We start from the raw sequence: 27,931 nt of genomic DNA, 5'->3' as shown, positions 1-27,931 counted from the left end.
TTTGTAGAGAGAGGAAACCCAAACAAAGCCTGCAATCTCACTGCATTGAGAAGAGTTTGGAGTTTAGGGAGGCCAACGTGGCGAACATTTTCAAGGCAGAGTACCAGAAAGGATAGAGCTACACACAGAGAGCAATGGAGCTCTGCAGAAAGATCCTCTCAAGATTTTAGCTGAGCACTGAGCTAAAACATACACAAGAAACTATCAAGGTTGAGGAAAGAACCATTTGAGAGGAGTAGGAGGAACAGTCTTCCAGTGGAGAGAAGGCCATTTTGGTAGACAAGGCAGCAGGATTCCATTGGCAGATTTCCTTTTATTGTTCCTTTTGTTCTTCAGTCCCCAGCAGATTGTAGAGCCAGGTGATTACAAATGTGAAGTCATTTGTTACTTTGAATGTGAGCCTCAGTTAAGAACTTTTGCCCTCCTGATAACTACAAGCAGCAGCAGGACTTTTCTAAGTAACACTATGGTTCTCTTGGGCCAGTCTGTCAGACTCCACTTGTGTGTCCTCAGTTCTTAGCAGCCAATATGGCAAAGGAGTTCTCTTACCAATGGACTTAGAGGAATCCCTACAGAATGGTTAAGTGTTCCATAGATCCTCCTTGGAAATTATTATTGCTTTTGTCAGCTGTCCTTGCTCCAAACCACTGTTGCTCTTAAACTTTGCCAACACCTCCTTCAGGCTCTGCACATGGGCCCATACCAATGGACATAGATCTCCTCACTTTATTCTCCAAAGCTCAGCTCAGTCCAGGCTATTTAACAAGGCACAGAGGCACAGACATTAAAAACAAAGAAAAGTCCACAACTGCCACTGTAAGTGGCTATACTTCAAATTCCTCATAAGGCAGAGCCAGCTCAGCCTGTCCATGTCCCTCAACAGGAATCTCTAGACTGTACCACATCTTGGAATCCTAATGCTGGCAACAGGCATGGGACCAAAGAGAATCTTTTCCAGTTTAAGGCCTGCTTATTTCTATTCTAGAATGTGTGACTGAGAGACTCTCTTTTCCTTAGGGGGGAAGAAAACTCACCTCCACTTTGGCCTGCTTGATGCAATCCCAGGAGTTACTGACACTCTCCAGACCTGGGATAATTTGGCTTTTACATAACACCACTTTATGAGATACCAGTGACTCAGGCCAGTCTGGGGACTTATGTGAGGTGTGAAGATAGGATTGGTACACACTCTTCAGGGTGGCTCCAGTTTTGTGATCACCTGTGAACAAATACTTGGATAAAAACATATATAGGTTTCCTAAAAACAAATACGGATTTTAAGAGACATTCCAGTGTATATTCTCATTTAGGGAAAAGATCTCTTTTCATGCAAGGGCACAGTCCTGCGAAAGAAACAATTTACATTACTAATAAATAAATTAACCCCAGCATCTCAGTCTGAAACACCTGAATTTTTGTTAGTGGTCATTTTACAATTATCTGTAGGATAAAAATGACTATTTCTTTTACGTAAGTGTAGAGGGCCCATTCTAGAGATATCCTTGAGAAAAGAAAAATTGCTTCAAAATGAATTTATGTCTTGCCTTCTAGAAATATAAAACTGCAACTTTTTAAAAAGTTTCATTTATTGGGCACCCTTTGAAATTTAAGAGGAGTATGGCCTACTCTAGAACTTCAGAAATGGAAGTTTTGAAGTTCTTTCCCCTCTCTTCTGATAACTTCAAAATATCTGTATTCCTTTTCTCTTAACTCTAAATCTCACCTCCACAATTTTCCCCCCTCCCGGGACCAATCTTTCACCTTTAATCACAAACAGGAAGGAACATAGAATCAAAACTGCTGTGCTTCCAAGGTAATATTTTATGACTAGTATAATGTCATCAGAAACAGGATATGAAGGAAGTATATGAAGGGTCAAAAACAGAATTAGGAACCCCAGGAAAAGTTTGGGGTGGAGGAGTCTGGGAGGACCTACTTTCCAACTTCTCTTTTCTCATTTTCTCCTTACTGAACATCTTCTATATGCAGGCTGAGTTTCTCAGTCTGGGGTCTGTTACCCTCTGTTACCCAAGGCACTATGAGTCTTCTATGAGAATTTTAAAGTTTTGTGCTTTAAGTTTTACAATATAAGCATATTTTGGATTATCTAGATTTGCACCTTTATATTTTTGAGTGATCTTGTGTTTAAGTTTACAACTGAATTGGGGTCACATTATACTCTGAAGTTAGCATGTAACTTTTAAGGCATTGTTGCCTGGCCTGGAGTCCCTTGAATCCATTGGGATCTGCAGTAGTATGTCTCGGTGGTTCACAATTTCTCGTTTGAAAAGCACTGGCTTAAAATCACCTTCTCCTATTTTCTCCTTTCATGGAAGGTAACCAGAAAGAGGCTCATGAGCAGCTAATAGAAACAGACAAAAAAGGTTTTAAAAATGACTAGTCTTTTCCAGTTTATCTTCAATTGTTGACCAATTTGAGAGACAAGAAAATATAAGCAATCTAGTGACTTGTTTAAATAAAGCAAAGGTAATAATGGGATATATGATTGTGATTGTGTGTAAGAATTGCCAAATGCTTAGAATTAGTTGTTTTCTATCCACAACAAATCAAACCCATGCCTTTATCTAAACTTGTTTTAGAATAAACTTGGTGTATATTTTAGAGACTTTTTTTTTTTTTTCATTCAGAACAGCTCCTAAAGCACATGTTCAGGAGCTGCTTCTTATACTGGGTTCGATTAATTATATTTTGAAACTCATAAAGACAGATTCAGGAAAAGCAATTTGTGAATATGATGATGTTTGGGTTTTTGTTTTTAGTTTAAAAAATTGGTTTTGCTCCCTATCAAAGGATGAAAACTTTGTGTCCTTGGAAGTGTACTGTAGTGTTTTGGGTGGAAAATGGGGATGGACTAGGAAGAAGGTAATCTTCATAGTCTTGTCTCTTTTCCCATCTCTTTCCATGAGCCCCTTAGTGTCTTCATTTCCCCTCCCTGTGACACCCCTGCCCTCCCAGTGCCTTTTTCCTTCAGTCATTTCCCCCCCACACATTGTTTTCCTTGTCTATTTTTCTTCCATTTTGTTTCAGGCAATCTCCTATTTTTTGTGTGAACAGAATTTAATAATTTAATGTTATTTCCATCTCTTATTTACTACAGTATGTGTTTATGGATACTTAATAAATGGTTGTCCTTTGGTTGAATAACAATACAACAGAGCAGATTTGGCACTTTACATCCAGCTCCTCTTATCCTTAAAGCATTCTGGAAAAGTCGATATTGTATGACTGTCTGATAGATGAGGAACTGAGCCTGAGAGAAAGTGACTCGTGAAAGACCACGTAGGTAATATATGTCAAAATTCACGCTTTTTTCGTTCTTAGGGGAAAAAAAAAAAGAGGCTCTTCTTTGTCAGAGACCTCATGCAAGTTCATGTCAGAGATCTCATGTAAGTCACTACAGGCCTGATATCATCTACCCCCATAGTCTAACTTCAATCCAATATTTTCAACGTTTGTATATCCAGTTGTCACCTTAAACTGAACCCACTGTTTTTTCCCAAGACTAGCACCCTCCCACCACCACACCCATTTTCTGTTAATGGCTCCACTATTTTTGTCATTCAGGGTCAAAACCTTGGTGTTCATTCAACAAATACTTAAATTACTGTTAAGCACATAAATGTGCTAGGGATACTGAGATATACAATAAATTTGATGGGGTTTCTGCCTTCATAAAGGCTTATAGTCTGTCAGGAAAGACAAACAAGTGGGGACCCCAGTGTAGGGATTTTACAGAAGACTTCCTGGAGGTCAAGGGGGTGGGTGGGGAGGTTTGTTCTATGGGTGAAAGCATAGAAAGAGGAGGCGTCGCCTTGGAGGAACCCAAAGATATATTGCTGAAGTATTGAGTTGCAGTGGAAATGGAAAGTGCGAGAGACATGCTAGGATTGGTTCAAGCCTGAAGGGTTTGGTAGACCATGTTAAGGAATTTGGAGTCGGTCTCCGAAGAGCAGGAGGGAGCCATTAGTTTTGTATTTTAAAAGAACCAACCTGCTCCTAGTTTGGAGCATTTTTCCCTTCCATCCCTGAATCCAGCCTATTGCTAAATCCTGTCGATTTCTTGTCTAGTTTGTTCCTTCATCTCTACTCCCACTGCCACGGCCCTAGTCCCTGCCCTTCTCACCCCATGCTTAAATTAAGAGCCCGTTAGTTATTCTCCAGGACTTTCTGCCCTCAATCCACACTGCACATGAAGACTAGACCAACAGTCCTGAAATGCTATACCAGGCTAAGGGTGAAGTCCAAGTCGCCCATCTTGGCACTTACGACCCTCTATCCTGTTACTACTTAAAATCACTTTCCAACGAGGCTAAACAGCTTCCTCAAAAGTCCCCCCAAATTCAGCCTACAGCCTTTCCTCGTCCGTGCAGCCTCGTAACAGTCCCTCCTCCCCGTCACAATGCGCTCCGGAGGCAGCCTGAGGCCTCAGGCAGCAGCGCACCCTCCTCTCCTAGGATTTCTTCTCACCCAGCCTAAAACGTGCTGAACGTCTCTGCACTGTATTAACTCGCTTGAAGGCGTAGATAGAGGTCTTTATTTTCTTTTGTCAGAAAAGACTCTCTTACATTCTACTCGTACAAGCCTCAGAAAAGCCCGGCCAGGTGCTTTTAACTAGTCAACTTGAACTGAACCGAATCCGCCGGGGGTTGCGGAGTCTGAAGGCGCGGTGGGGAGAGACGGAGATGACACACTGGAGGACAGACTGGAAGCACCGGGTCCCACACAAAAGAGCTTCAGAGAAACACGCGAGAGGCCGGGGTAGGGCAGCAAAAAAGAGCGACAGCGAAGAACAGGTACAGCCGACGACCCGCCCCTGGGGTCGCGAGAGGCGGTCCGCGGCCGTTGGTGGGCGTGGCCGCGCCAGTCTCGCGGGAGCGGCGGTTGGGCGGGCGGTTGTCTCCTCGGGCGGGGCGAGTTGCTAAGGAAATGACTGCCCGCAGCGCCGAGCCGGGCCGCGCCGCGCCGGCCGGGCGGGGTCTGGAGCGGCGGCGTTTCCGCTTCCGCTCCCTCTTCAGCAGTCCCGTTACCGCCTCCTGGCCGGCCTCGCGCCTTTCACCGGCACCTTGCGTCGCAGCGCCGCCGGCCCGCTCCTGCCACGCGCGCCCCCGGGGTTCCCGGCTCCGGCGCCGGCGCGGGTCGCGCTCTGTTCTGCCTCCGAGGCCGCCGGCCAGCCGCCGCCATGGGTGCCTACCTTTCCCAGCCCAACACGGTGAAGTGCTCCGGGGACGGGGCCGGCGCAGCGCGCCTGCCGCTACCCTACGGCTTCTCCGCCATGCAAGGCTGGCGTGTCTCCATGGAGGTGAGGCCGGAGGAGCCCATGGAGTGGTCTCTGGAGGGCGGGAACCCGAAGGAGAAAAAGGGAGCGTGGGGGATGGGGTCGTCCCTGGGGAAGGGTCCTAATGGTGAGCCCGAGTTCCCAGCGGCAGTTTGGGGGGCGGCACCAAAAGAGGGCCTGGGGCCGAGAGGGAACTGGGGTGCTTGGGGACCGTATGCCGGTGGTCAGCCTGGCGGCGAGGGCTTTGCCATGTGGAGAGAGGCACCTTCCGCCCACTGACCGCCCTCTCCCCGTGCCTTCGCGCCATCCTCTTGTGCCAACACAACTCTCCAGGCTCATAAACCTTGTGAGGTTTAGTGTGGGAGTAAAGATGAAAAGAGGGATTATTCATTTACTTTTGCGAGGAAGAGGCGAATAGATGAGAATGTTAATTTTTTAAATTTTATTTTAAATATGTGAGAGGCCTCTTTGGGCTAGGAGTTTGACAGTGAAAAGAAGCCTGGGCAAATACTGTTTCAAGTTCTTATCACGTCTAGTTGCCTGGCCCTGGACACCGCATGTTAATTTCAGAGGCTCGACCCGACCTCCAAGAATTGTCACTCGTTTGTGTCCTCTTCAGGGCCTTTTATGGCCTTTGGAAAACTTGAATTATGACAGTATTATTCCTTTTTAAAAATTATGCTTGATATTTTTTTTCATTTGGTATTTTTTGAAAACTTAATAATTGTCGTTTGCCTGTGCCTGTTGTTAGTCTCCTGATTTTTAATAATTTCATTATTAGTTTTTTGTCTTAACATACAGCGAACTGACTTCCTATTTCTAGAAAACTTCACTCTGGGTAAAAGGGGAAAAGTCTGGATATAAAGGAGTACTATTAGGCAAAATGGATTTGAAACTACAAAGGAAAACAGGGAAAACTATGGTAGGAAGGAAAGGGAGAAAGACCTGTGTAAGATGTGTCTTTGTGAAGAGTATAGTGAGATCTAGGCAGAGGGGCCAGGGAAATGCTCTAATTATGTCTATGATTGAGGGTTTATCCACCTACTAGGTGGGCTTCAGGTAACAGCCAAATACAGTCTCCCTTGGGAATTTCTTTAAATCCCTCGCTCCTCCCTGTGGTTAGCTCTGGAATGACAGTGTAAACTTAAAGGTTTGTTCTCAGACTCAAATATTATACCCACGGCTGACTTTAAACAGTTCTGTCATTAGGTATAAATTTCAAGAATGGAGGGGATCCTATAGTTCATCACATCTAGTTTGGCTCCCACATTTTACAGCTCAGAAATTGAGGCTCAGAAAGGTTAGGACACTTGTGCCTTGATAGAAAGAATCTGTGGGATGAAATTGTTCAAGACACTAGACATCATCTGTGTCAACCTGAAGTATAACATTCATATTTCACTATGGTGCACAGTATTGAGCTTACTGAGTGCTTAGTAAGTGTAATTGTCTGGCTGTTAAAAATACCTGAATATAGTTTCCAAAGGAAAACATTTCTATAAGGCTGGGGTTTGGGTTAGTTTGTATTTTGGAGGTTCCATTTCTAGGGCATTTTCTTTTATAAGATTTGAGCTGACCCTCTCATTGCACAGGAAGGCTTTTCCTTCAGGTTTCTCATTCCATGCTTACCATTTTACTCTATGCTGTGGTTTTTCCATTTCTTAGTACTCTTCTTTCTTGTTTTCTTTATGAATTGGATATTCAGTTTTCCAAGTTATTTGCTCAGTGATTCTGTGCTGTTGGCTTCCTCTCTACAGGACATTTCCCTTTATTTTTGGTTTCTACTCTGCTAATTATAAAATGACTTTTTTCATCAGGGGCTGTTTGATTTGTAGGAGATCTTGTTAGACTATTCCTTGGATCCTAATCTTCCTTTTGAGAGATAACTACTTAGAGTTTTTAAATCCTCCTTTTATGCTGTTTCTGACCTTACTTTTTTAAAATAGTTAAATAAATCTAATCAAATCCTCGCGAGGTCCTGTTTGGGATCCTTTTCTGCTTCCTTGATACTTTTCCTTTTGGCTTGGTTTTGCCTTTCTCCCCACAGTACAATGTAGTTTCTTTGGTATGACAAGGAAATAACTGACATCTAGTCTCTTGAGTGAACCTTATCTTTTCACAAAGTGTACTCCTGTTCCTCTTAGCCTTTAGGGCTTAATTCTATCAATTAAGTCTCTTTACCTTATTTGTTTGGTTCTAATGCTTCTCAGTTGAGGTAAGTTTATCATACCAATACACATTACAAAGGTTGCTAAAATCCTAACTCACAGATTCAGCATTAGAGAGTACTATTTTACCCCTTCTCTTGGGTCAAGGATGGCAACTATCAATAGTTGGCATTTTACACTCTCTGCCTCTCTCCAGCCCCTCTTGCTCTGGCACCACAGTGTTTTGAGAAGGGGTAATTGAAATACCACAGTTGATGTTCCCTTCTTTTCTTCGTTCTCCATGGTTTGGAGGGACCCTTAAGCTGGTTGAGGTTTGTGTTTTGGGGGTTAAGGGGTAGGTCGTGAAATGGTGCCTGAGAAATATATGTGGAAAGTGCTGAGTTTTTGGTGGCTAATGAGAAGTCCAATCTGAAATGTAGTTTTAAAGGGACAAAGGTACTTGTGATTTTTGGTTGCGAGGTTCTCTGAAAGTGATAAAATTGCTTTCTGTGGGGAGGTAGGATTAAAAAATATATATTTTTATAAATTATATTTGCCCTTTTTTAAAAGCAGTATTATCAGTATCTAGAGTATAATTTTGAGTATGCTAATTGTTCACTGCTGGGCTATTAATAGTCGTAGAGGGTCATCTTGAATTGAATGTAGATAATGTTGAGTAGAAAATTCTTAAGATATGTGAAAGTTTCAGTTATATTAATGGGCAAAAATATAAAATAAGCTACCTTAAGCATGCTGTGGGGTTCCATTTGAGAGAGGGCATCTGAAGCTGAAGAGCATTTATGTCTGATCCTTAGAGTAGTGTCTCATCTCTAGTTTAAAGCACTTTTTACTTACTGAACCAGATCAGAATTCCTTTGTCTAGGATGTAGTTAAGCAACTTTTATAAAAGGGCATTCTTTTCATTTGATTAGCATGCAGTACCTCTTCACCTTTCAGAGATAGTATGAAATGATATCAAAGGTATGCCCATAAATATGGAGAAATTGTTTTCTACAATACTATTCCTTTATAAGTTCTCAAGTGACTGGCTTGAGGCACAATCAGAACTTATTCCTCAAGATTTCAAGAATATTTTACATAAATTATTTATATTGCCCAGTCTCCTAGCAGTTGTTACTACTGCTTCTGTTGGGTTATTAATTTGGAATTATACTTTGAGAGGTAAGGACTTGAATTTGAGTGTAGAAATTTAACAGATTTGATCAGTAGCCCTTCTCATTTTAAGCTGCTATTATGCTTTCTGGGAAGCACAAATCTTTAGAACGGAATTTAATCTAGTTGGATGGAAACATTAACTTTTAATCATATATAGTATCTGAAAATGTACCTACAGGTCACTTTTAAAATAACTTTGAGTTATAATTTACATATCATATACATTTAAAGTATGCATTTCATGGTTAACTTATTCAGAGTTTGTAGCCATCACCATTATCAATTTTTGAATATTTTCATAACCTCCGAAAGAAACTTTGTAACCATTACTAAGTAACTCCCTATTCTCCCTCCTCGAACCTCTGGCAGCCACTAATTTACGTTATGTCTATGGATTTGCCTATTCTGAACATTTCATATAAATGGAATTATAAATATGTCACTTTTTGTCTGGCTTCTTTTACTAAACATACTAAAGGTCATCCATGTTATATCATTAATCAGTCAGTAGTTCATACCTTTTTATGGCTGAATGACACAATATTCCATTGTATGGCCATTTTGTTTATCCATCAATTGATGGATGTTTAGATTTCCACATTTTGACTATTATGGATAATGATGCTATGAGTTTTTGTGTTGAAATAAGTTTTATTTCTCTTGAGTATATATCTAGGAGTGGAGTTGCTGGGTCATGTAGTAACTCCATGTTTAACACTTTGAGGAACTGCCTAACTATTTTCCAAAGTGGTTGCAACATTTTATATTTTTACCAGCAATATATGAGGGTGTCAGTTTCTCCATATCCTCCCTCCTTTGTTATTATCTATCTTTTTTATTATAATGTATGTGAAATGGTATCTTGTTGTTTTGATTGTATTTCTCTGATGGCTGATGATGTGTCAGGTAGGATGTGCAAGTATTTTCTCCCTCTCTGCCTTTCTGCTTTCTTGTTGGTGTCCTTTGAAGTGTTAAATTTTGAAGTCTAGTTTATCAAGAGTTTTATAGTTTTAGCTCTTACATTTATGTTTGTGATCCATTTGAAGTTATTTTTGTGTATAGGGCTCCAGCTTCATACTTGGCATGCGAATATCTAGTTGTCTCAGCACCATTTGTTAAAAAGCCTGTTCTTTCCCCTCATTGAATTATCTTGGCATCATTGTTAAAGATCAGGTGACCATAAATATGTGGGTTTATTTATGGACTCTTAATGCCATTCCATTGATTTATATACCTGTTGTTATGCCAGTACCACATTGTCTTGGTTGCTATAGCTTTGTTGGTAAGTTTTGTATCTTCCAACTTTGTTCTTTTACTTGTTTTTTCTTTTCTGGGTCCCTTGCATTTCCTTATGAATTTTAGTGTCATTTTGTTAATTACTGTACAAAGACACCTGGGATTTTGGTAGGGATTGTGCTACTCTGTAGATCAATTGAGGAGCATTATTTTAACATTATTAAGTCTGTAATTTTGTTGTGGTATCTGCTGGTTTTGTTATCAGGATAATATTGGCCTCATAGAATTAGTTGGGAAATGTTACCGCCTCTTCTATGTTTTGAAAGATTTTATGGAGAATTGATATTAATTCTTTAGATAGGTGGTAGAATTCACCAGTGGGGATCTGAGACTGGTCATTTCTTTGTGGGAAGTTTTTGTGGTTTTTTTTTTTTTTTTTTAATTTTTGTTAATTCTCACCTGAGGATTTTTCCATTGATTTTCTTTTTTTTTTTTTTAGAGAGAGTGGAGGGAGGAGAGGAGAGAGAAACATCGATGTGAGAGAGACACATCCATTGGTTGCCTCCTGTTTGCTCCCTGGCCAGGCAGGGGATTGAACCCTAGACCCTTTGGTGCACAGGCTGATGCTGTAACCACTGAGCAACACCCGCTAGGGCTGCTGATATTTTTATTTATTTATTTATTTATTTATTTATTTATTTATTTATTTACTATTTATTTAAGTCCTCACTTGAGGATATTTTTTCCATTGCTTTTCAGAAAGAGTAGAGGGGAGGGATAGAGAGAGAGAGAGAAACATTGATGTGAGAGAGACACATACGACTGGTTGCTAGTTGCGTCCCACAGGGACTTCGGTCTGGGCCGAGCCTGCAACGGAGGTACGTGCCCTTGGCCGGAATAGAATCTGGGACCCTACAGTCTACTGAGCCAAACTGTGGTAAAATACACACAACAAAATTTACCATCTTAACTGTTTTTAAGTGTACCGTAGTGTGAATTACATTCACATTGTTGTGCAACCAATCTCCTGAACTCTTTTCATTTTGCAAATCTGAAACTCTTATACCCATTAAACAGCTCCTCATCCCCCTCTTTTTCCAGTCCCTGGCAACCACCATTCTACTTTCCATGAAATTTGACTGACTTTTAAAATTATATGAATGTATTTCCACTGTGTGATAGACTTTGTTTTGCATCACCTAAAATTCATATGTTGAAACATAATCCCCATATAAAATCTCATATAAAGACAGATTTGTGTTTTTGTGAATTGCTAATTTTACCTAGCATAATGTCTTCAAGGTTTGTCCTTATTGTAGCTTGTATCAGAATTTCCTTCCTCTTTAAGGCTGAATAATATTCTATTGTATGTATATACCCCATTTTGTTTATCCATTCATCTGTTGATGGACATGGGTTATTTCTACCTTTTTTGGCTATTGTGAATAAAGCTGCTGTGAACTTGGGTGTACAAATAGCTCTTTGAGACTCTTGTGGAAAGCCCAAGATCAAGGTGTCTGATGAGGGCCCACTTCCTGGTTCATCAACGGCTGTCTTCTAGCTGTGTCCTTATAAGGCAAGGGAGCTCTCTGGAGTTTCTTTTATAATCTCATTTATTGGGTTTTAGAGAGAGGGAGGGAAGGAGAGAGAGAGAGAGAGAGAGAGAGAATCATCGATTTGTTGTTCCACTTACTTATGCATTCATTGGTTGGTTGTTGTATGTGTGCCCTGACCGGGTTTCGAACCCACAGCCTTGGCTTATTGGGACAACACTCTAACCAACTGAGCTACCCGGCCAGGGCTAGCTAGGCCTTTTTGATCAATAAGCCTTTCCTTAGTCTTAAGAAAAAAAGAAAAAGTAATTCCCTTCCCAACTACCTTCAAATTTTTAAAATTAACTTGTAAAGATTAAGATAAATTTATATATTGTGAATCCAAATTGTTGACCCAGTGACACAGGAATGTTTGAGATTGACATCAGATAGATAACTATGGCTTTATTAGTACAGATCCATTGATTGTCTAGACTCTAGAAGGTCAGAAGGGGTTTGTGATATATGATTTAGTAAGGCAAAGCCTAAGAGCCCTGACTCAGGTGACCTGTGTATTCTGTCATCTCTTCCAGACCATCTCAATGGTGGCTGTGTTATGATATGATACATCTCTGGGTTTGAGGTAGGAAATGAAGGAGGAGTTATCCTTAATGTATTTGTCCTGAGGCATCTAGGAGCTCACCGTTCTGAGCAAACGTGGAAGTCCTGCTGTGTTGTAGAACATCCTGTTAGGCCCCTGAGCTATAAAGAAATTTAAGACAGTCTTTGCTTTCATGTTGGTTTACAATCTAGTTAGGACCTAGGACTCCATTTCCGCCTGTGGAATGTTGGATAACAGTACAAGATAGCATATGCTGAATGCCAAAATTATTGGTAGAGACAGTAAATATTAAGAGTTTAGAGAGGGAAGTGATCATAGAATATTGGTGTGGTTGAGAAAGATCTCTTGGAGGAGGTGAGACTAACTGGACTTTAAAGAAAGAATATAACAGACGAATGAGGTGGAAGAAAGTGGGAGGAGAAAAAGTATTAGATAGAAGGAGGGGTAGGAGGAAAGACTCTGAGATAAGCATGCTTACTCTGCTGGGCTTGGGTGGTCAGTATCAAGAGTGTCTTGGGGAATAGTTATGAGAGGTAAGAGATTAGGTATGGAGATGGGTTGGAATGGTGTTGAGTGCTTTAAATTTCCAGTAATTTGTAGGGAATCAATCTTATATTCAGTAGAATCCACTGAAAGCTCTAGCAAAAAAAAAAATGTTATATTAGGAAGATTAATTTGGCAGCTGGGTGTATGTAGGTTGGATTACAGGGGCCAGAGAGTAGAGATAGAGGAGTTAAACTAATTCAGAGTAAAGTAATTCTAAGAGAAACAGCAGCACTGAGTGATGGAAGGTGGAAGACAGCCAGGAAATCAAAGAGGACCTGTATTAGATGTTGCCTGGGAGAGTTAAGATTTCATTGACAGCCTGGCTGCTGTGTCTCAGTGGTTGAGCGTTGGACTAGGAACTAAGAGGTCACTGGTTCAATTCCCAGTTAGGGCACATGCCCAGGTTGTGGGCTTGATCCCCAGGAGGGGGCATGCTGGAGGCAGCCTTATGATAAGGTGATGTTTCTATCTCTCCCTTTCCCTTTCCCTCTCTCTAAAAATCAATAAAAACATTTTAAAAAAAAGATTTCATTGACAGAAATAAGACTACAGGTGAAGCTCTAATTTTTTTGAGACTCTTGAGTTCCTTTTACATATGTTAAGTTTGAGGTGGAGAAGGGATGTCTGATATTAACAGGCATTTAGAAGTATAGAACTACAGTTCTTCACAGAACCCAAGAGCTCTTTCAAGAAACCTGACGTGGTTTGTACTATTTGATTATATACAATGGCTGGGGTGAATGAAGCCTGCAAAACAGCTCTTTGGATTGCTATTAAGGTTATTGTCTGCTTTGTGAAGTAAGATCTTGGAGGAGAAAGGTTTGAAGATTAGGAGTTTAAGAGGAATGTTAATCTATAAAGAGGAGAAATACTGCTTTTGAGGAAAAATGAAGGAGAGATTAGATAAAGCTGGAGAAATTTTGAGGTAGAATAGGGAAGATGTTAATATATTTGAGTCAATGGAGAATACAGGAAAAAATGATAAGTGGAAGTAGTGACTACAATCAACATAATTTCATGACATCTTATGAGTACAATACTTAATGCCTCTGATTCAGGGGTAAAGAAAGCAGTTGGTCAGGTTGTACAAGGTTGGATGAGGTTTTCTAGCTTGCTAAGAGACAGTGTTGAAATACTTGGCCCTGGCTCAGAAAGGGACAAAGAGAAAGAAAGGCAAGGCTATAGGTAGGAAGGCTGTGATCAAAGGTGTAAAGGGGGAAATTGAAGTGCTTAGAGAAGGCAGAACAGTTCCAAGTGATGATAAAGATTCAGAGCCTCATGAAGAAGTAGAGGAGAAGGTAACGTGGAGTAGTTCTAGGAACTGAGACCTCAAGGCATAAGATGAAGCTTTATGGTGGGCATTCTTTTTGAGAATAAGGATAGAGAAGAAAAATGTGAGCCAGGTGCTGAATTTCAGAGCAGAATATATATGTATTTATATGTTAAATTCCAGTTTATAGTACTGTGATGGTATGGGCAAGATAAATATTCCATTTTATAAATGATGAAATTAAGGCAAGAGATAGCTAGCCAGAGATCATGTAGTGTATGGTAACATAGCTACTCAAGGCCAATTCATAGGTTTTTGTGGGGTTTGGGGGAGGGTCATTATTCAGAATGGAACAATATTACTTAATGTGCAAAAATTAAAAATGTAGAAAATAATTATTATCCAAAGCTTACTCTCCACTAAGTCTGATACATGATCTTCCAGACTTCTAGCATATACATACAGGTACTTTTCTTTTTTTATCACTTAATATATTGTGAACTCATTTCCACATTAACTCATATTCATCATTTCTTTTTCTTTCTTTTTTAATATATCTTTATTGATTTCAGAGAGAGGAGAGAGAGAGTTAAAACATCAATGATGAGAGAGTGGTCATTGATCGGCTGCCTCCTGCACACCCCCTACTGGGGATCGAGCCCGTAACCTGGGCATGTGCCCTGACCGGAATCAAACCGCTACCTCCTGGATCCTAGGTCAATGCTCAACTGCTATACTAATTTATATTCCTATTGATAAGGATATGAGAATGTGTTTTTACTTCACTCTTACTACCACTGGGTATTATTAATCTTTTTCATCCCAATTTGCACAAAGGGGTATTTTCTTGTTTTCAGTGTTTGTTTCTTTGTTATTGAGGTTAAATATTTTTTCTTATATTCACTGAGGCTAGATCTTCTGCTTCAAGATCACATGCTCTTGCCCAGCGGGTTGGGCGTTGTCCCATGCACCAAGAGGTCACTGGTTCGATTCCTGGTCAGGGCATATGCTGGGTTGCCAGCTCAGTCCCCATTAGGGGAGTGAAGGAGGCAGCTGATCACTATTTCTCTCTCATCGATGTTTCTATCTTACTCCATCTCCCTTCCTCTCTATCTAAAATCAATAAAAACATTAAAAAAAGAAATAATTAAAAAATAAAATACAGAAAAAACTTATTAAAAATTGTTATAAATTTTAAAAGATCACATGCTCTTGTGCGGAATAGATGAGGAAGTAAAATAGATGGTTGAAATAGAGGTGTCAGTTCAAAATAGATGGTACAGATGTGATCTGGAGTGACATTGCAAGACAGAGAAAGACCAGTTGATTCTCTTGTTCCACTGGGAAAGGGTGGACAGGAAGACTGCTCCTCTCTCCTCTACCAAAAAAGTGGAATTAGTTGGACTAGTTTCTCAAATTGTAGTAATACATTTTAAAAACATTTAATGTACTTTTGAACAAGCTAAACATTCCCATTCATTCATTCTTTTTTTTTTTTTTTTAATTTTATTATTGTTTAAAATATTACAGATGTCCCTTTTTCTCCCCAGTGACCCGTTCCACCCCGTTCCTTCCCCCTCCCCAGTCCCTCTCCCCACCATTGTCCATGTCCTTGGGTTGTGTATATATGCACACAAATTCTTTGGTTACTCTCTCCCCCTCCACCCACCTGCCCTCCTCCATCCCTCTGACATTCATCAGTCTCATCTATGCTTCCATGTCATTGAATCTATTCTGTTCATCAGTTTATTAAGTTCTTTAGATTCCACGTATAAGCGAGATCATGTGATATTTGTCTTTCGCTGCCTGGCTTATTTCACTTAGCATAATATTCTCCACGTCCATCCACACTGTCCCAAAGGGTACGAGATTATTCTTCTTTACAGCTGCGTAGTATTCCATGGTGTAATGTCCCACAGCTTTTTTATCCACTCATCTACTGATGGGCACTTGGGCTGTTTCCAGATCTTAGCTATTGTAGACTGTGCTGCTATGAACATCGGGGTACATATATCCTTTCTGATGAATATTTCAGGATTCTTAGGATACATTCCTAGGAGTGGAATCACTGGGTCAAACGGCAGCTCCATTTTTAATTTTTTGAGGAACCTCCATACTATTTTCCATAGTGGCTGCACCAGTCTGCATTCCCACCAGCAGTGTACTAGGGTTCCCCTGTCTCCACACCCTCGCCAGCACATGTTGTTTGTTGATTTGTTGATGGCAGCCATTCTGACAGGTGTGAAGTGATACCTCATTGTGGTTTTAATTTGCATCTCTCTGATGATTAGCGAGGTGGAGCATTTTCTCATGTGTCTCTTGGCCAACCGTATGTCCTCTTTGGAGAAGTGTCTATTTAAGTCCTTTGCCCATTTCTTAATTGGGTTGTTTGTCTTGCTCTTGCTGAGTGCTATGATTTCTTTGTACACTTTGGAAATTAGCCCCTTATCAGATTCATCCTTGGCAAATATGTTTTCCCAGACTGTGGGGGCCACGATTCATTCTTATTTCCATCCCTTCACACTCTCGTGCCCTCCTGTAGGTAACTGCTTTTATTAGTTTTCTGTGTAACCTTGTAGTATTACAATATGGAAAGACATATTCCTATGCTTCCTCTTAAATAAAAAGCAGGTTACTAAATATATCTCTTTACAGTTTGCTTTATTTAAGAAAATATCTTGGAGCTCCTCCATGGGTTTGGTTTTTTGTTTTTGTTTTTTAAAGGAAAGCAGTACTTGTGGAACTCTAGTATTTACTAAAATAATTTTAATTTAATGTTACTTAAATGTGTAAAAATACAGAAGTGATATAAATTCCATGCCAATAAACCACAATACAAACCAACAGAATTAAATTAATGTTAATATGACACAACCTTTTTGTTGAAGTTAATTAGACACAGCATGACTTAGGTAGTGACTGCTGAGGCACAGTTCCTGATGAATTTAGCATGCCTGTATTATACCTGTGCCCCGTGCTGATTCTCCCACTGTTTTTCTGTAATCCAACCCAGTCCTTCCTTTGTTTAACTTTTTCTTTATTTCATGTCACTACCATCTTTCCATATGAGTTGTACCATCATTCTATATGATTTACTTATTTATTGTGTTTATTGTGCATACCCCTAACTAGAATATAACTTCTTTATGAAATGTGGGTGTTTATTTGATTCACCAATATTTATCCTAAGCACTCAGAACTCATCCTGGCACATAATGGATACTCAAATATTTGATGAATGAATGAACAAAGGAATTCTTAAGTACATTAAAGTCTGAGAACTATTGGTAGAGGATGATGAGGAAGTAGACAATCATAAAAGCAGGCAATAAGGTGCTGAGATGGTGGTGAGAGGAGAGGAAGGCCCAGTAAGATAAACTCTGGCTTAGAGGGAAGGGAGACCACCATGATGGCTGGTGGTAGAGTGGTTGGAAGAGGGAGAAGGTGACCGACCTTTGGTCTACGGTGTTCTGCAGATCCTGGGGATGAGGCTAAGAGACAGTTGATGATGACCATAGGTAGGCCATCAAGGGCCTCCATGGCAGCCCATTAGCTTTGGGGGCACTTTTCTCCTGGAGGCAATCCGAGGGATATACAAAACTAGGTATTTTTCCATGCTCTCCTTTCCTACCTTAAAATAACTTTATTTTCTGGACTTAAGTGAAGGCATAGTCTTATTTCAGGGATAACTTAAGAACCACTGCACTCAGATTTCCGAAATTAATCCAATTAGAAGTTTTTAATTAATACAATTAGAAATTTTATAATGTTGGTGCCTGAAAGAGGAAGGAGAACTATTTACACAAGGATAATAATCAAAAATATACATAGTGTATTAAAACCTTGTTTTTAGAAAGCACCTGAAAGGAAAGTTGGGTGGTTTTTCAAGATGGGGCAGAGTAAGCTGTGGTATACTTTTACTGAGGTCTGACAGTCTTGGTTGAACTATAGCTTAACCTGGAATATTTGGGTGGCAGAGTTTTGCTATTAGAATAATTTGATTAGGCCCAGCCTTTCAACTGAAATGTTGGTGTGGCAGGACCATTACAAACTTCTCTTCAGGTGTGCTAATGCAGTCAGGGGGCTGGGGGGCAGGAGACGGGAAGGCTGATTATATGGGGCATTTTAAGTTCCAGGTAACAAATACTAAACACAGCATAGTTTAATAACATTATTTATTGGGAAGATATTCTTTTGTAAATATATCCTGTGCCTAGCCTGAGGGTAACTTCTTGAATGAGTTAAAACTTTGAAGAAAAAATGTTTAGGTGGTGTTTTGTTGGGGAGGGCAGATTTTAAATGTATATAGTTTTGCAAATTTCTAGCGCTTTCACTCAGGCTGTCTTGGGATTCTTCTAGAAACTTTTTAGGTTGGTAATGCCATCTGGTCTCATTGTGCCATCTTTTCTAGCATTTTCTTCCTTGAAGTTCACTGATTGATGGAATGGGTCTGGAAGTAATTTAAAAGATTCTTTATTCTGATTCTTCCATAGTTACACAAATCCAAAAAGGTCAGGTCTAGAGTTCTAACAGCCAAACATTCTGCCATCTGGACTGGTATCTCCTAGGCTGATGCCGTTAGACTGCAGAGGTAGTGACCTGATTCATCTCTCTCTCTTCTTCCCTCCTTCCTTTCATTCCTTTCTTTTCTTAGTTTTTATCACTCTATCTTCCTTTCTTATTTCTAGGCCATGTAAGTCAGCTAGGGAAGGGTTAGTGAGATTAAAGTGTGAACACAATCCTCAGGACTTGAGGAAGAATATCCTTTGACCTTGAGAAATGCTAATTATGCTCTTTTTCCTAGGACGCTCACAATTGTATTCCTGAGCTGGACAGTGAGACAGCCATGTTTTCTGTCTACGATGGACATGGAGGTAACTTTAACAGATCATGTTGGTAACATTCTGACACTCTAATTCCAGACTTTATAGGGCAAGAACAAGTCCTTTGTTCTTTTACTTTCCAAAGTTCTGGTCCTCAGCTACCATTTTCTGCCTGGTGCTCTTTTTCTCTAGTCTGCCAGTCTTTTTTCCTAATAGGATATTGTATTGGTTCATCATCTCAATCTCACCAGGCGTTGTTTTAATCCAAAGAAGCCTCTTCCTACATTAGCTCCCCCCCGCACCACAGAAAACTAAGTATGCAAGTGAAAAAGGGATATATTAATACAACCCCAAGAGAGGTGATAGTGAAGTCCATTTTCTGAGTCAGAACTTCTCAAAGACTGTCTTTCAAACAGTTTTGAGTTGTGTGCGGTATTCATCTCCTCAACCCTTGGGGTTTACTCCAGTATAGCAGATAGATATTGTATTACTTTCTGTGTGTGGGAAGCAGTGCTCTGGGTGACCTTACTTTTCTTCTAGGGGAGGAAGTTGCCTTGTATTGTGCCAAATATCTTCCTGATATCATCAAAGATCAGAAGGCCTACAAAGAAGGCAAGCTACAGAAGGTCTGTCTTCCCACAATGTTCATTCTTCCCTTCTCTGTAGGCTTTCCCGTTTTCCAATCCTTGGCTTTTCCTTTCTCATTGCCACCCTACTTCTTCTTAAAGAATCCTTTGCCTAAAATGAGTTCATTCCCACTTGGGCCTTTTTAGAGCTGCCTTATCATTCCCAGCTCTCTGAACTATATACGAGTGTCTCCTAGTGTGGTGGATCACACTCTAATTTGCACCCCATCCTTTTGACCAGGATTCTGTAGAGGCAGTTTATTTTATACCTGCTATACTTTTTCCTACACTTGCCTCATACTGTTTTGCTTATATTCAGGCTTTGGAAGATGCCTTCTTGGCTATTGATGCCAAACTGACCACTGAGGAAGTCATCAAGGAGCTGGCACAGATTGCAGGGCGACCCACTGAGGATGAAGATGAAAAAGAAAAAGTAGCTGATGAAGATGATGGTGAGTGTGGCATTTCTTGTTTGAGAGGAAATCAGTACTTTAAAGTACTATTATTTAGTATATATTATTTCTGTATCAATTCTAAGGGAGGATGACTTCCTAGGGACCTGGAGAGTCCTCAAAGAAATCTTTGTTCTCCTGTATTACATGTGATTATGAAAAGGAGAAATAGAATTAACCTTTGTCGAGGGCCTAGTGTTGCAATTGTAAGCATTTTTATATGCATTATCTTTTGTCATTGTGATGGGGTCTTTCTGGTTACTGTTAATGTTTATGTGACTTTTTTTTCAAGACCGGAGCTGTCATTAGCCCAGCAGCCAGTTATGAAACCTAGGCCATAGGCCTAGACTGGCACTGTGGGCTTCCTGGGTCCTCGGTCAGAATGCGGTTTCCAACTTACTAATAAAAATGAGAGGTGATAAGGAAAATATAGTACCTAGTGTTCCTTTGAAAGGGGGTGAAAGACAAAGACCAAAGGAAGTCTATGGAGGCAGATGTTACTTGAGAAGGAAGCAAAGGGGTGTTTTTCAGAGACTTGATAAATGAGAGGACCCTTAGGAGTAGGAAGTGGTGGGGAAATTGGAACTCAGGCTGGAAGGGCAGTGGATATAGTGAGAGGAACTAATCCCATGAGGAGTCTGGCATCAGGGCGCTGATTTAGCCTCTTACCTGCAGTGGACAATGAGGAGGCTGCACTGCTGCATGAAGAGGCTACCATGACTATTGAAGAGCTGCTGACACGCTACGGGCAGAACTGTCACAAGGGTGCTCCCCACAACAAATCTGGAACTGGGACAGGCGAGGAACCAGGGTCCCAGGGCCTCAATGGGGAGGCAGGATCTGAGGACCCATCTAGGGAATCTTCTTCAGAGGAAAATGGCCCCACAGCCAAGGCCCACACAGGCCTTTCCTCCAACTCGGAACGTACAGAGGCAGGCCAAGGTGGTGAGCCTGGCGCTCCCACTGGTGAGGCTGGGCCTTCCTGCTCTTCAGCCTCTGACAAGCTGCCTCGAGTTGCTAAGTCCAAGTTCTTTGAGGACAGTGAGGATGAGTCAGATGAGGCGGAGGAGGAAGAGGAAGACAGCGAGGTAAGGGCCTGTAGGGACTGACAGATGCTAAAGCTGCAGAGAGGGCCTGTTTGGTTGCCACCCGTAGCTGTTTGAGTCTTTTCCTCCTATTTTGACATCAGCCCCCAAGACCCACTATATTTTAAGCTCTTGAATTCATTATCTCCACCAACACAGGTACCATTAGGCCTCTTATCTCTTCCTTTGTTGATAACACTAACAAAAAGATCTAGTTCTGGCCTTTTAGTCTATCTCCTTGAGGGAATAGAAAGATGGTGGTTGTTGCTTTGGCTATTTGGGTATTTCCTTTTCTGGGCAACCTATTTTCTGGTCATGTTGCCTAGAAGGTGTTTTTTGTCTGACTGCCTTGGCCTTCCCCAGGGCTTCTTGCTAGGGACTGTTGAGCCCAGATCAGGATATGAGTTATACCCATGCTAGCCCTCTCCCTTCCCCCCTAATTCTCACCGTGATCATATAGTTGCATTTGTGTTCAGCAGGGCCTCTTTGTTTTGAGTAGGAGTTCGGGGAGTGGGTAGGAAGTTATCCCCATCTCAGTGGCCTGGGGTCATCCCTCCGGCAGGAATGCAGTGAGGAAGAGGATGGCTACAGCAGTGAAGAAGCAGAGAATGAGGAAGATGAGGATGACACCGAGGAGGCTGAAGAAGACGAGGAAGAAGAGGAGGAGATGATGGTCCCTGGGATGGAAGGCAAAGAGGAGGTCTGTGGGGAAGGGGAACAGTGAGTTTAGAAAAACCAAGAGGCAGGTGTGAATCTTCTGATTTTGATTTTGGGAGAGGGGGTCCCCTTGCTATCTTAGTACTGAAGTCATGGTCATGGGATTTTTTTTTCTGCAAGGGGAACTAGGTCATCTGGGTAGAATTGTTTCAGAAAAGGGGGGGAGCATGCCATATTCTTGGAAAGAGTAAATCTGTGCTCCTTCTGTTTATTAGAGCTCTCTTGGTGGTCCTAGTGAGAGGAGAAAGCATAGAGGAATGGTCAGGGGAGACTGATGAGAAGCTTGTGTCCAGAAGCTCCCATGATGCTTTCTTTCTTCCTCTTAAGCCTGGCTCTGACAGTGGTACAACAGCAGTAGTGGCTCTGATACGAGGGAAGCAGTTGATTGTAGCCAATGCAGGAGACTCTCGCTGTGTCGTGTCTGAGGCTGGCAAAGCTTTAGACATGTCCTATGACCACAAGCCAGAGGATGAAGTGGAGCTAGCACGCATCAAGAATGCTGGTGGCAAGGTCACCATGGATGGTCGAGTCAATGGGGGCCTCAACCTCTCCAGAGCCATTGGTAAGAACTAGGGAACTATGGGAAAGCTTTTGGGGTCTTGTTCTGTTTTATACTATGTAGTAGCAAGTTTTAATCTTCATAGCCCTTGTACCTTTCCAAATATTTTTGTACCTACCACCTATATCCTTAAATTTCTCTATGAGATAGGTAATATGGGTAGCACTTCTGGATGATGAAAAAGACAGGTTAGTGATTTCCTAAGGTTCAACAACCTAAAGCCAGGGCTGTAACTAGAAAAACTAGAAATCAGTTCTCTTGTCCACTATATTATGGAGAGAAGGGAAATGAATGACAAGGCTTCAGACACAAGTCTGTGGGAAGTGCCCAAACTATTTGCTAACTATTCCTTTACTTCAGGAGACCACTTCTACAAGAGAAACAAGAACTTGCCACCTGAGGAACAGATGATTTCAGCCCTTCCTGACATCAAAGTGCTGACTCTCACTGACGACCACGAATTCATGGTCATTGCCTGTGATGGCATCTGGTGAGCACTAGCAGAATGCCTTAAAATTCCCTTTTTTCCTGCAGCATTACTTCTCATGTAGGGCTCTGAGCTGCCTTGGCTTTATTATCCCTTGAATGGCTGCATTCAACACCTTTTCTCAAGCTGCTCTAGGATTAGAGCTTAGGCAGTCAGCTTGGTGTCAAGACCCCCAAGCCCAAGGCAGAGCTCAGGACAATCTCTGTGTTTACGTTGGCCCAGGCTGTCACCTCTCTCCATACTCCTCTACTCTGCTTTGGTGGGACTAAAGAAGATTCTGACTATTGTTTCTGATCCCAGGAATGTGATGAGCAGCCAGGAAGTTATAGACTTTATTCAGTCAAAGATTAGCCAGCGTGATGAAAATGGGGAGCTTCGGTTATTGTCGTCCATCGTGGAAGAGGTGAGTCCCAGGCTGCAGGAGAGTGTCTGGTCAGCATAGCCAAGGTTTTCTCTAAGATCAGAGCATGGGAGTATCATTCATTAGTGATAGATGCCAAACCCTAGAAAGTTCCACCTTCCCTCATTTCCCTGACTCTTACGCCTTCGTTGACTATCAAATTGGCTGTTTTGTAATACCTGTTGCCCATTTCTCTCCTTCTGCCACCTTTTCTGGCAGGACCAGCCCTCTAGTGGGACTTTAGGCTCCCAGGAAGGTGTTCAAACCCTAAAACTGTGATACCCCATCCATTTTGTAGCTGCTGGATCAGTGCCTGGCACCAGACACGTCTGGGGATGGTACAGGCTGTGACAACATGACCTGCATCATCATTTGCTTCAAGCCCCGAAACACAGCAGAGCTTCAGCCAGAGAGTGGCAAGCGGAAACTGGATGAGGTGCTTTCTACTGAGGGAGCTGAAGAAAATGGCAACAGTGACAACAACAAGAAGGCCAAGCGGGACTAGTGGATTTGTTTGTCCAGACTTCTGCCCCCCTAGACTGTTTTCTGAGCCCTCTGGACCTGAGACTGAGTTTTGTCTTTTTCCTTTAGCCTTAGCAGTGGTTGTGAGGTGTGCAGGGGGAACTGGGTGGCTTTACTCAGCCCATTCCAAAGAGGGCTCTCCCTCCACACAGCAGCCCAGGAGCCTCTGCTGTTCTCCCCAGCCTCCTCTTGGCTCCTTGGGGCTCATCACTGGTTCTGTGCCTGTGCTCTGTTGTGTTGGAGGGAAGGACTGGAGGTTCTGGTTTTTATTCTGTGAACTTTATTTAAGGACATTCTTTTTTATTGGCGGCTCTATGGCCCCAGCCGCTTGCACCCGCTCTCTGTTGTACACTTTCAATCAAACACTTTTTCAGACTAAAGGCCAAAACCTAATCGCGCCCATGGTGTCCTTTTTTTCTTTGCTGCTGTCCTGTACGGGCCACCCGGGTTGCCAGGGCGCTTCAGACTTCCCCCATCAGTAGCATCTACCTAGCCATTGTGCGTGCGTGTGTGTCTGTGTGTGTCTCCTGTGTCTCCCACGCGAGCCTGTGTGCCGGGTAGAGGGGGCCCAAATACTTTAACTCCCTGAGTTGCTGGCAGGCTGGCCTTACGTCGCGTCTCACCCTCACCCCCTTCTGCATTGAAGAATAATTTAGTCGTTCCTTCAGGGAGGGGTCCTGACAGGCCAGGAGGCCCTTAAGATGAAACCGGGGGCTGGGCTTAAGCCCTTGCCAGCCGTTTTCTATTTGATCTCTGATTGGCTTTCCCACTTCATTCGTCACAATCACTTCCTGGTCACGCTGTGAAGGCCTTACTGCCTCTCTTTTCCGTGGACTACGCGTTCCGTGAGGCTCTGCGGTAGCGGAAGCGGAAGCGAGTACGGAGGTACCAGCTGGTCTCCGTAGGGGGGGGGTAGGGGGCTCCATGAATGGACGCGGCGGCGGCGGCGGGAGCGGCCTGAGCTGGGCGCCGGGGCCAGGGCGGGGGGCTGCCCGGGGCCCGCGCCGCTGCATGGGGGCGGCCCGCGGGCCCTGAGAAGAAGAGCGGGTGGTGCGCCGACTTGGGAGGGGCGGGGCCGGGCGGCCGCAGGCCAGAGGCGCGTCGGGCTGGAGCCGGTCACGATGCCCCGAAGGAAGCAAAGCCACCCACAGCCCGTGAAATGCGAGGGGGTCAAAGGTCAGGGGTCAGGGGCCGCGGTGGGGGGAGGAGCGGGGGTGGGGTCAGTGGAGTGGGTTCAGGTCGGGCTGGAGGGGGACTTCTGAGGGATGGGGTGGGCGCTTCCCACCCAGGTATTAAGGGAACCCGGGAGGGTCCACAAGTCTGGGCAGTACGGTCCACGAGGTCAGGTCCCCGGGGTGCGGATAATGGGCACAGGTCCTGAGGGAAAATCTACAAGCCCTCTCCTCTCCTCAGTGGATACGGAAGACTCCCTCGATGAAGGACCTGGGGCCCTAGTATTGGAGAGTGATTTGCTGTTAGGCCAGGATCTGGAGTTTGAGGAGGAAGAGGAAGAGGAAGAGGAGGAAGGTGACCGCAACAGCGACCAGCTCATGGGCTTCGAAAGAGACTCTGAAGGTGGGTTTGGGGGACTTGGTTAAGAATTAGTGATCGCTGGAACCCCAGCCCTTCAGGAGGTGGGTTAAGGTTTAGTGCCAGTGAGCAAAACACCGTTTCCTGCCTGTTTAGTTTAGATTTGAGCTAGATTTCTCCACTTGCCTAATCGTCTAATAAGCTCCATCACTTTGCTGAGGTGAAGTTCTGGGGCCTGATCCAAAGGTGGTATGAATAGGACAGTGGAAGTCACTGGTTAAAAGTAAATGTCCTTTTTATAACCTTGTCCCCACTCCATAGCCCATTCCTTATGTGAGTTTACTTCTGAGAGGACAGGGAAGCAACTTCTCATTTCACCCGCAGCTTAAACTCCTTTTGTACTGAGGTTTTCATCTTTACCTTCAAGTATCCTTCCACATTCTCTTCCCTGTAATCTTAGCAACACCCCATCCTAATTTGCTGCACTACCTACTCCGTGCCACTTAGGAAGGATGTTTTTGAAAGTCATTGAGGGAACCCATGTAAAATCATCCTTTAGGCTGAGAAGTAGCATTATACTTGGATTTTCTACTTCCCAGTTTTGTCTCACTCTTGAGAGTTTTTATTTTATAATCAGGTCCATATTTAAAAGGACCTTACTAATATAGAGCTTAGGAAAAGCTCTCAGGCCTCTACCTGGTATATTTTTACTTTCTTATCCTAAGAATCAGTTAATTACATTATTGATTCATTTCAGTCTTTGGTCCACTGTGAGCCCTTGATCTTTTTCCATTAAGTAGAACTATGCACAACTCTGTTTTCACTAGGCTAGTCCAGACACAACAGTAGACAATTCATATTTAATTTTTGGGATCACGAAAGGGAAGAGAAGGGTGGGGCCAAGCAAATAGGAAGACCACAAGTGAGAAAGGGTGTTTGGAATCTAGTCCTACGCAATATTGATGTCTCTTCTCATGTCTGTCTCACCAGGAGACTCTCTGGGGGCCAGGCCTGGGCTTCCCTACGGGCTGAGCGACGACGAGTCTGGGGGCGGCCGGGCACTAAGTGCCGAGAGTGAAGTTGAGGAGCCAGCCAGGGGTCCAGGGGAGGCCAGGGGTGAGAGGCCAGGCCCTGCCTGCCAGCTGTGTGGGGGGCCCACAGGTGAGGGGCCGTGTTGTGGGGCAGGAGGGCCGGGTGGGGGGGCCCCGCTGCCCCCACGGCTACTATACTCATGCCGCCTCTGCGCCTTCGTGTCCCACTACTCGAGCCACCTGAAGCGGCACATGCAGACACACAGCGGGGAGAAGCCGTTCCGCTGTGGCCGCTGCCCCTACGCCTCAGCCCAGCTCGTCAACCTGACACGACATACTCGCACCCACACTGGCGAGAAGCCCTACCGCTGTCCCCACTGCCCCTTTGCCTGCAGCAGCCTGGGCAACCTGAGGCGACATCAACGCACCCATGCAGGGCCCCCCACTCCTCCCTGCCCAACCTGTGGCTTCCGCTGCTGTGCTCCTCGTCCAACCCGGCCTCCCAGTCCCACAGAGCAGGAAGGAACTGTGCCCCGGCGACCTGAAGGTAAAACACTAAGGACCGAAGAACCTGGAACACAGGTGGGTGGCCTTAGGGATACTTGGATTCACCAGGTCTCATTGTCCCCACAGATGCTCTGCTGCTTCCAGATTTGAGCCTCCACATGCCGCCAGGTGGTGCCAGTTTCCTGCCGGATTGTGGGCAGCTGCGGGGTGAAGGGGAGGGCCTATGTGGGACTGGATCAGAACCACTGCCAGAGCTGCTGTTCCCTTGGACTTGCCGAAACTGTGGACAAGAGCTGGAGGAGGGGGAGGGTAGTCGGCTGGGAGCTGCCATGTGTGGGCGTTGTATGCGAGGAGAGGCTGGAGGAGGTGCTAGTGGGGGGCCCCAGGGCCCCAGTGACAAAGGCTTTGCCTGTAGCCTCTGCCCCTTTGCCACTCACTATCCCAACCACCTGGCCCGGCACATGAAGACACACAGTGGTGAAAAACCCTTCCGCTGTGCCCGTTGTCCCTATGCCTCTGCTCATCTGGATAACCTGAAGCGGCACCAGCGTGTTCACACGGGAGAGAAGCCCTACAAATGCCCCCTCTGCCCCTATGCCTGTGGCAACCTGGCCAACCTCAAGCGTCATGGTCGCATCCACTCTGGGGACAAACCTTTTCGGTGTAGCCTTTGCAACTACAGCTGCAACCAGAGCATGAACCTCAAACGTCACATGCTGCGGCACACAGGCGAGAAGCCCTTCCGTTGTGCCACCTGCGCCTACACCACGGGCCACTGGGACAACTACAAACGCCACCAGAAGGTGCATGGGCATGGCGGCACAGGAGGACCTGGTCTCTCTGCCTCTGAGGGCTGGGCCCCACCTCACAGCCCCACCTCTGTTTTGAGCTCTCGGGGTCCTACAGCCCTGGGTACCACTGGTAGCCGGGCTCTCCATACAGACTCACCCTGAACTAGGTCCTTCACTCCCTGGGCTGTATGGATTAGCCCTGACTCTCCTGTATGTTTTATAGAGATGGACCAGAAGCCACCTTCTCCTTCCCCCGCTGGCCAGGGGCTCCAACAGACTAACCTAGGCACTATATGGACCAGCCCAAACCCCATGGGCGGGGGGGGGGCCCATATGGACCACGGGGCCTTGCCTTGACTGATGCACTTCATGAGCTCAGAGAAGGGCCCTGTATTCACCTCCACTGCTCCCAGGGGCAGTGGAGAAACTGGCTGGGGGACTGCCCAGCCTCCCACCTGTTTATTTAACTTATTTCAGTACTTTATAATAAAGGAAACACTAACAAAGCCATGTCTATGCTGAATTGGCAGTGGCAAGCACAGCTTAGCCTCACCCTTAGCACAGCAGTCCATGCTG

The 27,931-nt window shown here is 43.8% G+C and overlaps 2 protein-coding genes across 5 annotated transcripts; both read left to right on the top strand.

Annotated features, from left to right (window-relative positions):
* The first annotated feature begins 4,942 nt into the window (after positions 1-4,942).
* On the top strand, positions 4,943-23,896 carry PPM1G (protein phosphatase, Mg2+/Mn2+ dependent 1G). Of its 3 annotated transcripts, none has more exons than XM_081156065.1 (10): positions 4,943-5,320; positions 18,630-18,699; positions 19,189-19,274; positions 19,594-19,726; positions 20,402-20,814; positions 21,374-21,511; positions 21,856-22,090; positions 22,448-22,577; positions 22,875-22,977; positions 23,273-23,896. In XM_081156065.1, exons 1-10 carry the CDS (start codon positions 5,201-5,203, stop codon positions 23,477-23,479), a joined length of 1,635 nt encoding a protein of 544 aa, XP_081012191.1. In that variant the 5' UTR covers positions 4,943-5,200; the 3' UTR covers positions 23,480-23,896. The 3 variants fall into 3 exon arrangements, with proteins under 3 accessions (XP_081012191.1, XP_081012190.1, XP_081012192.1); XM_081156064.1 differs by having other exon boundaries at positions 22,797-22,977; XM_081156066.1 differs by lacking the exon at positions 22,875-22,977 and having other exon boundaries at positions 23,273-23,889.
* Positions 23,897-24,320: 424 nt separating this feature from the next.
* Positions 24,321-27,861, top strand: ZNF513 (zinc finger protein 513). 2 transcript variants are annotated; one of them, XM_081157240.1, is made up of 4 exons: positions 24,321-24,381; positions 24,910-25,071; positions 26,017-26,604; positions 26,691-27,861. In XM_081157240.1, exons 2-4 carry the CDS (start codon positions 25,047-25,049, stop codon positions 27,515-27,517), a joined length of 1,440 nt encoding a protein of 479 aa, XP_081013366.1. In that variant the 5' UTR covers positions 24,321-24,381; positions 24,910-25,046; the 3' UTR covers positions 27,518-27,861. The 2 variants fall into 2 exon arrangements, with proteins under 2 accessions (XP_081013366.1, XP_081013365.1); XM_081157239.1 differs by lacking the exon at positions 24,321-24,381 and adding an exon at positions 24,491-24,672.
* Positions 27,862-27,931: the final 70 nt, after the last annotated feature.

This window comes from Miniopterus schreibersii, assembly GCF_964146895.1.
Source record: "Miniopterus schreibersii genome assembly, chromosome: 13".
NCBI lineage: Eukaryota > Metazoa > Chordata > Mammalia > Chiroptera > Miniopteridae > Miniopterus > Miniopterus schreibersii.
This window is presented reverse-complemented; position numbering and strand designations above follow the sequence as displayed.

Coding starts and splice junctions, on each gene's coding strand:
- PPM1G (XM_081156064.1), top strand. CDS start 5,201: ATGGGTGCCTACCTTTCCCAGCCCAACACGGTGAAGTGCTCCGGGGAC. Junction 19,727..20,401: donor AGTAGCTGATGAAGATGATG/GTGAGTGTGGCA, acceptor TCTTACCTGCAG/TGGACAATGAGGAGGCTGCA. Junction 22,978..23,272: donor TGTCGTCCATCGTGGAAGAG/GTGAGTCCCAGG, acceptor TCCATTTTGTAG/CTGCTGGATCAGTGCCTGGC.
- ZNF513 (XM_081157239.1), top strand. CDS start 24,618: ATGCCCCGAAGGAAGCAAAGCCACCCACAGCCCGTGAAATGCGAGGGG. Junction 24,673..24,909: donor GAAATGCGAGGGGGTCAAAG/GTCAGGGGTCAG, acceptor TCCTCTCCTCAG/TGGATACGGAAGACTCCCTC. Junction 26,605..26,690: donor TGTGCCCCGGCGACCTGAAG/GTAAAACACTAA, acceptor TTGTCCCCACAG/ATGCTCTGCTGCTTCCAGAT.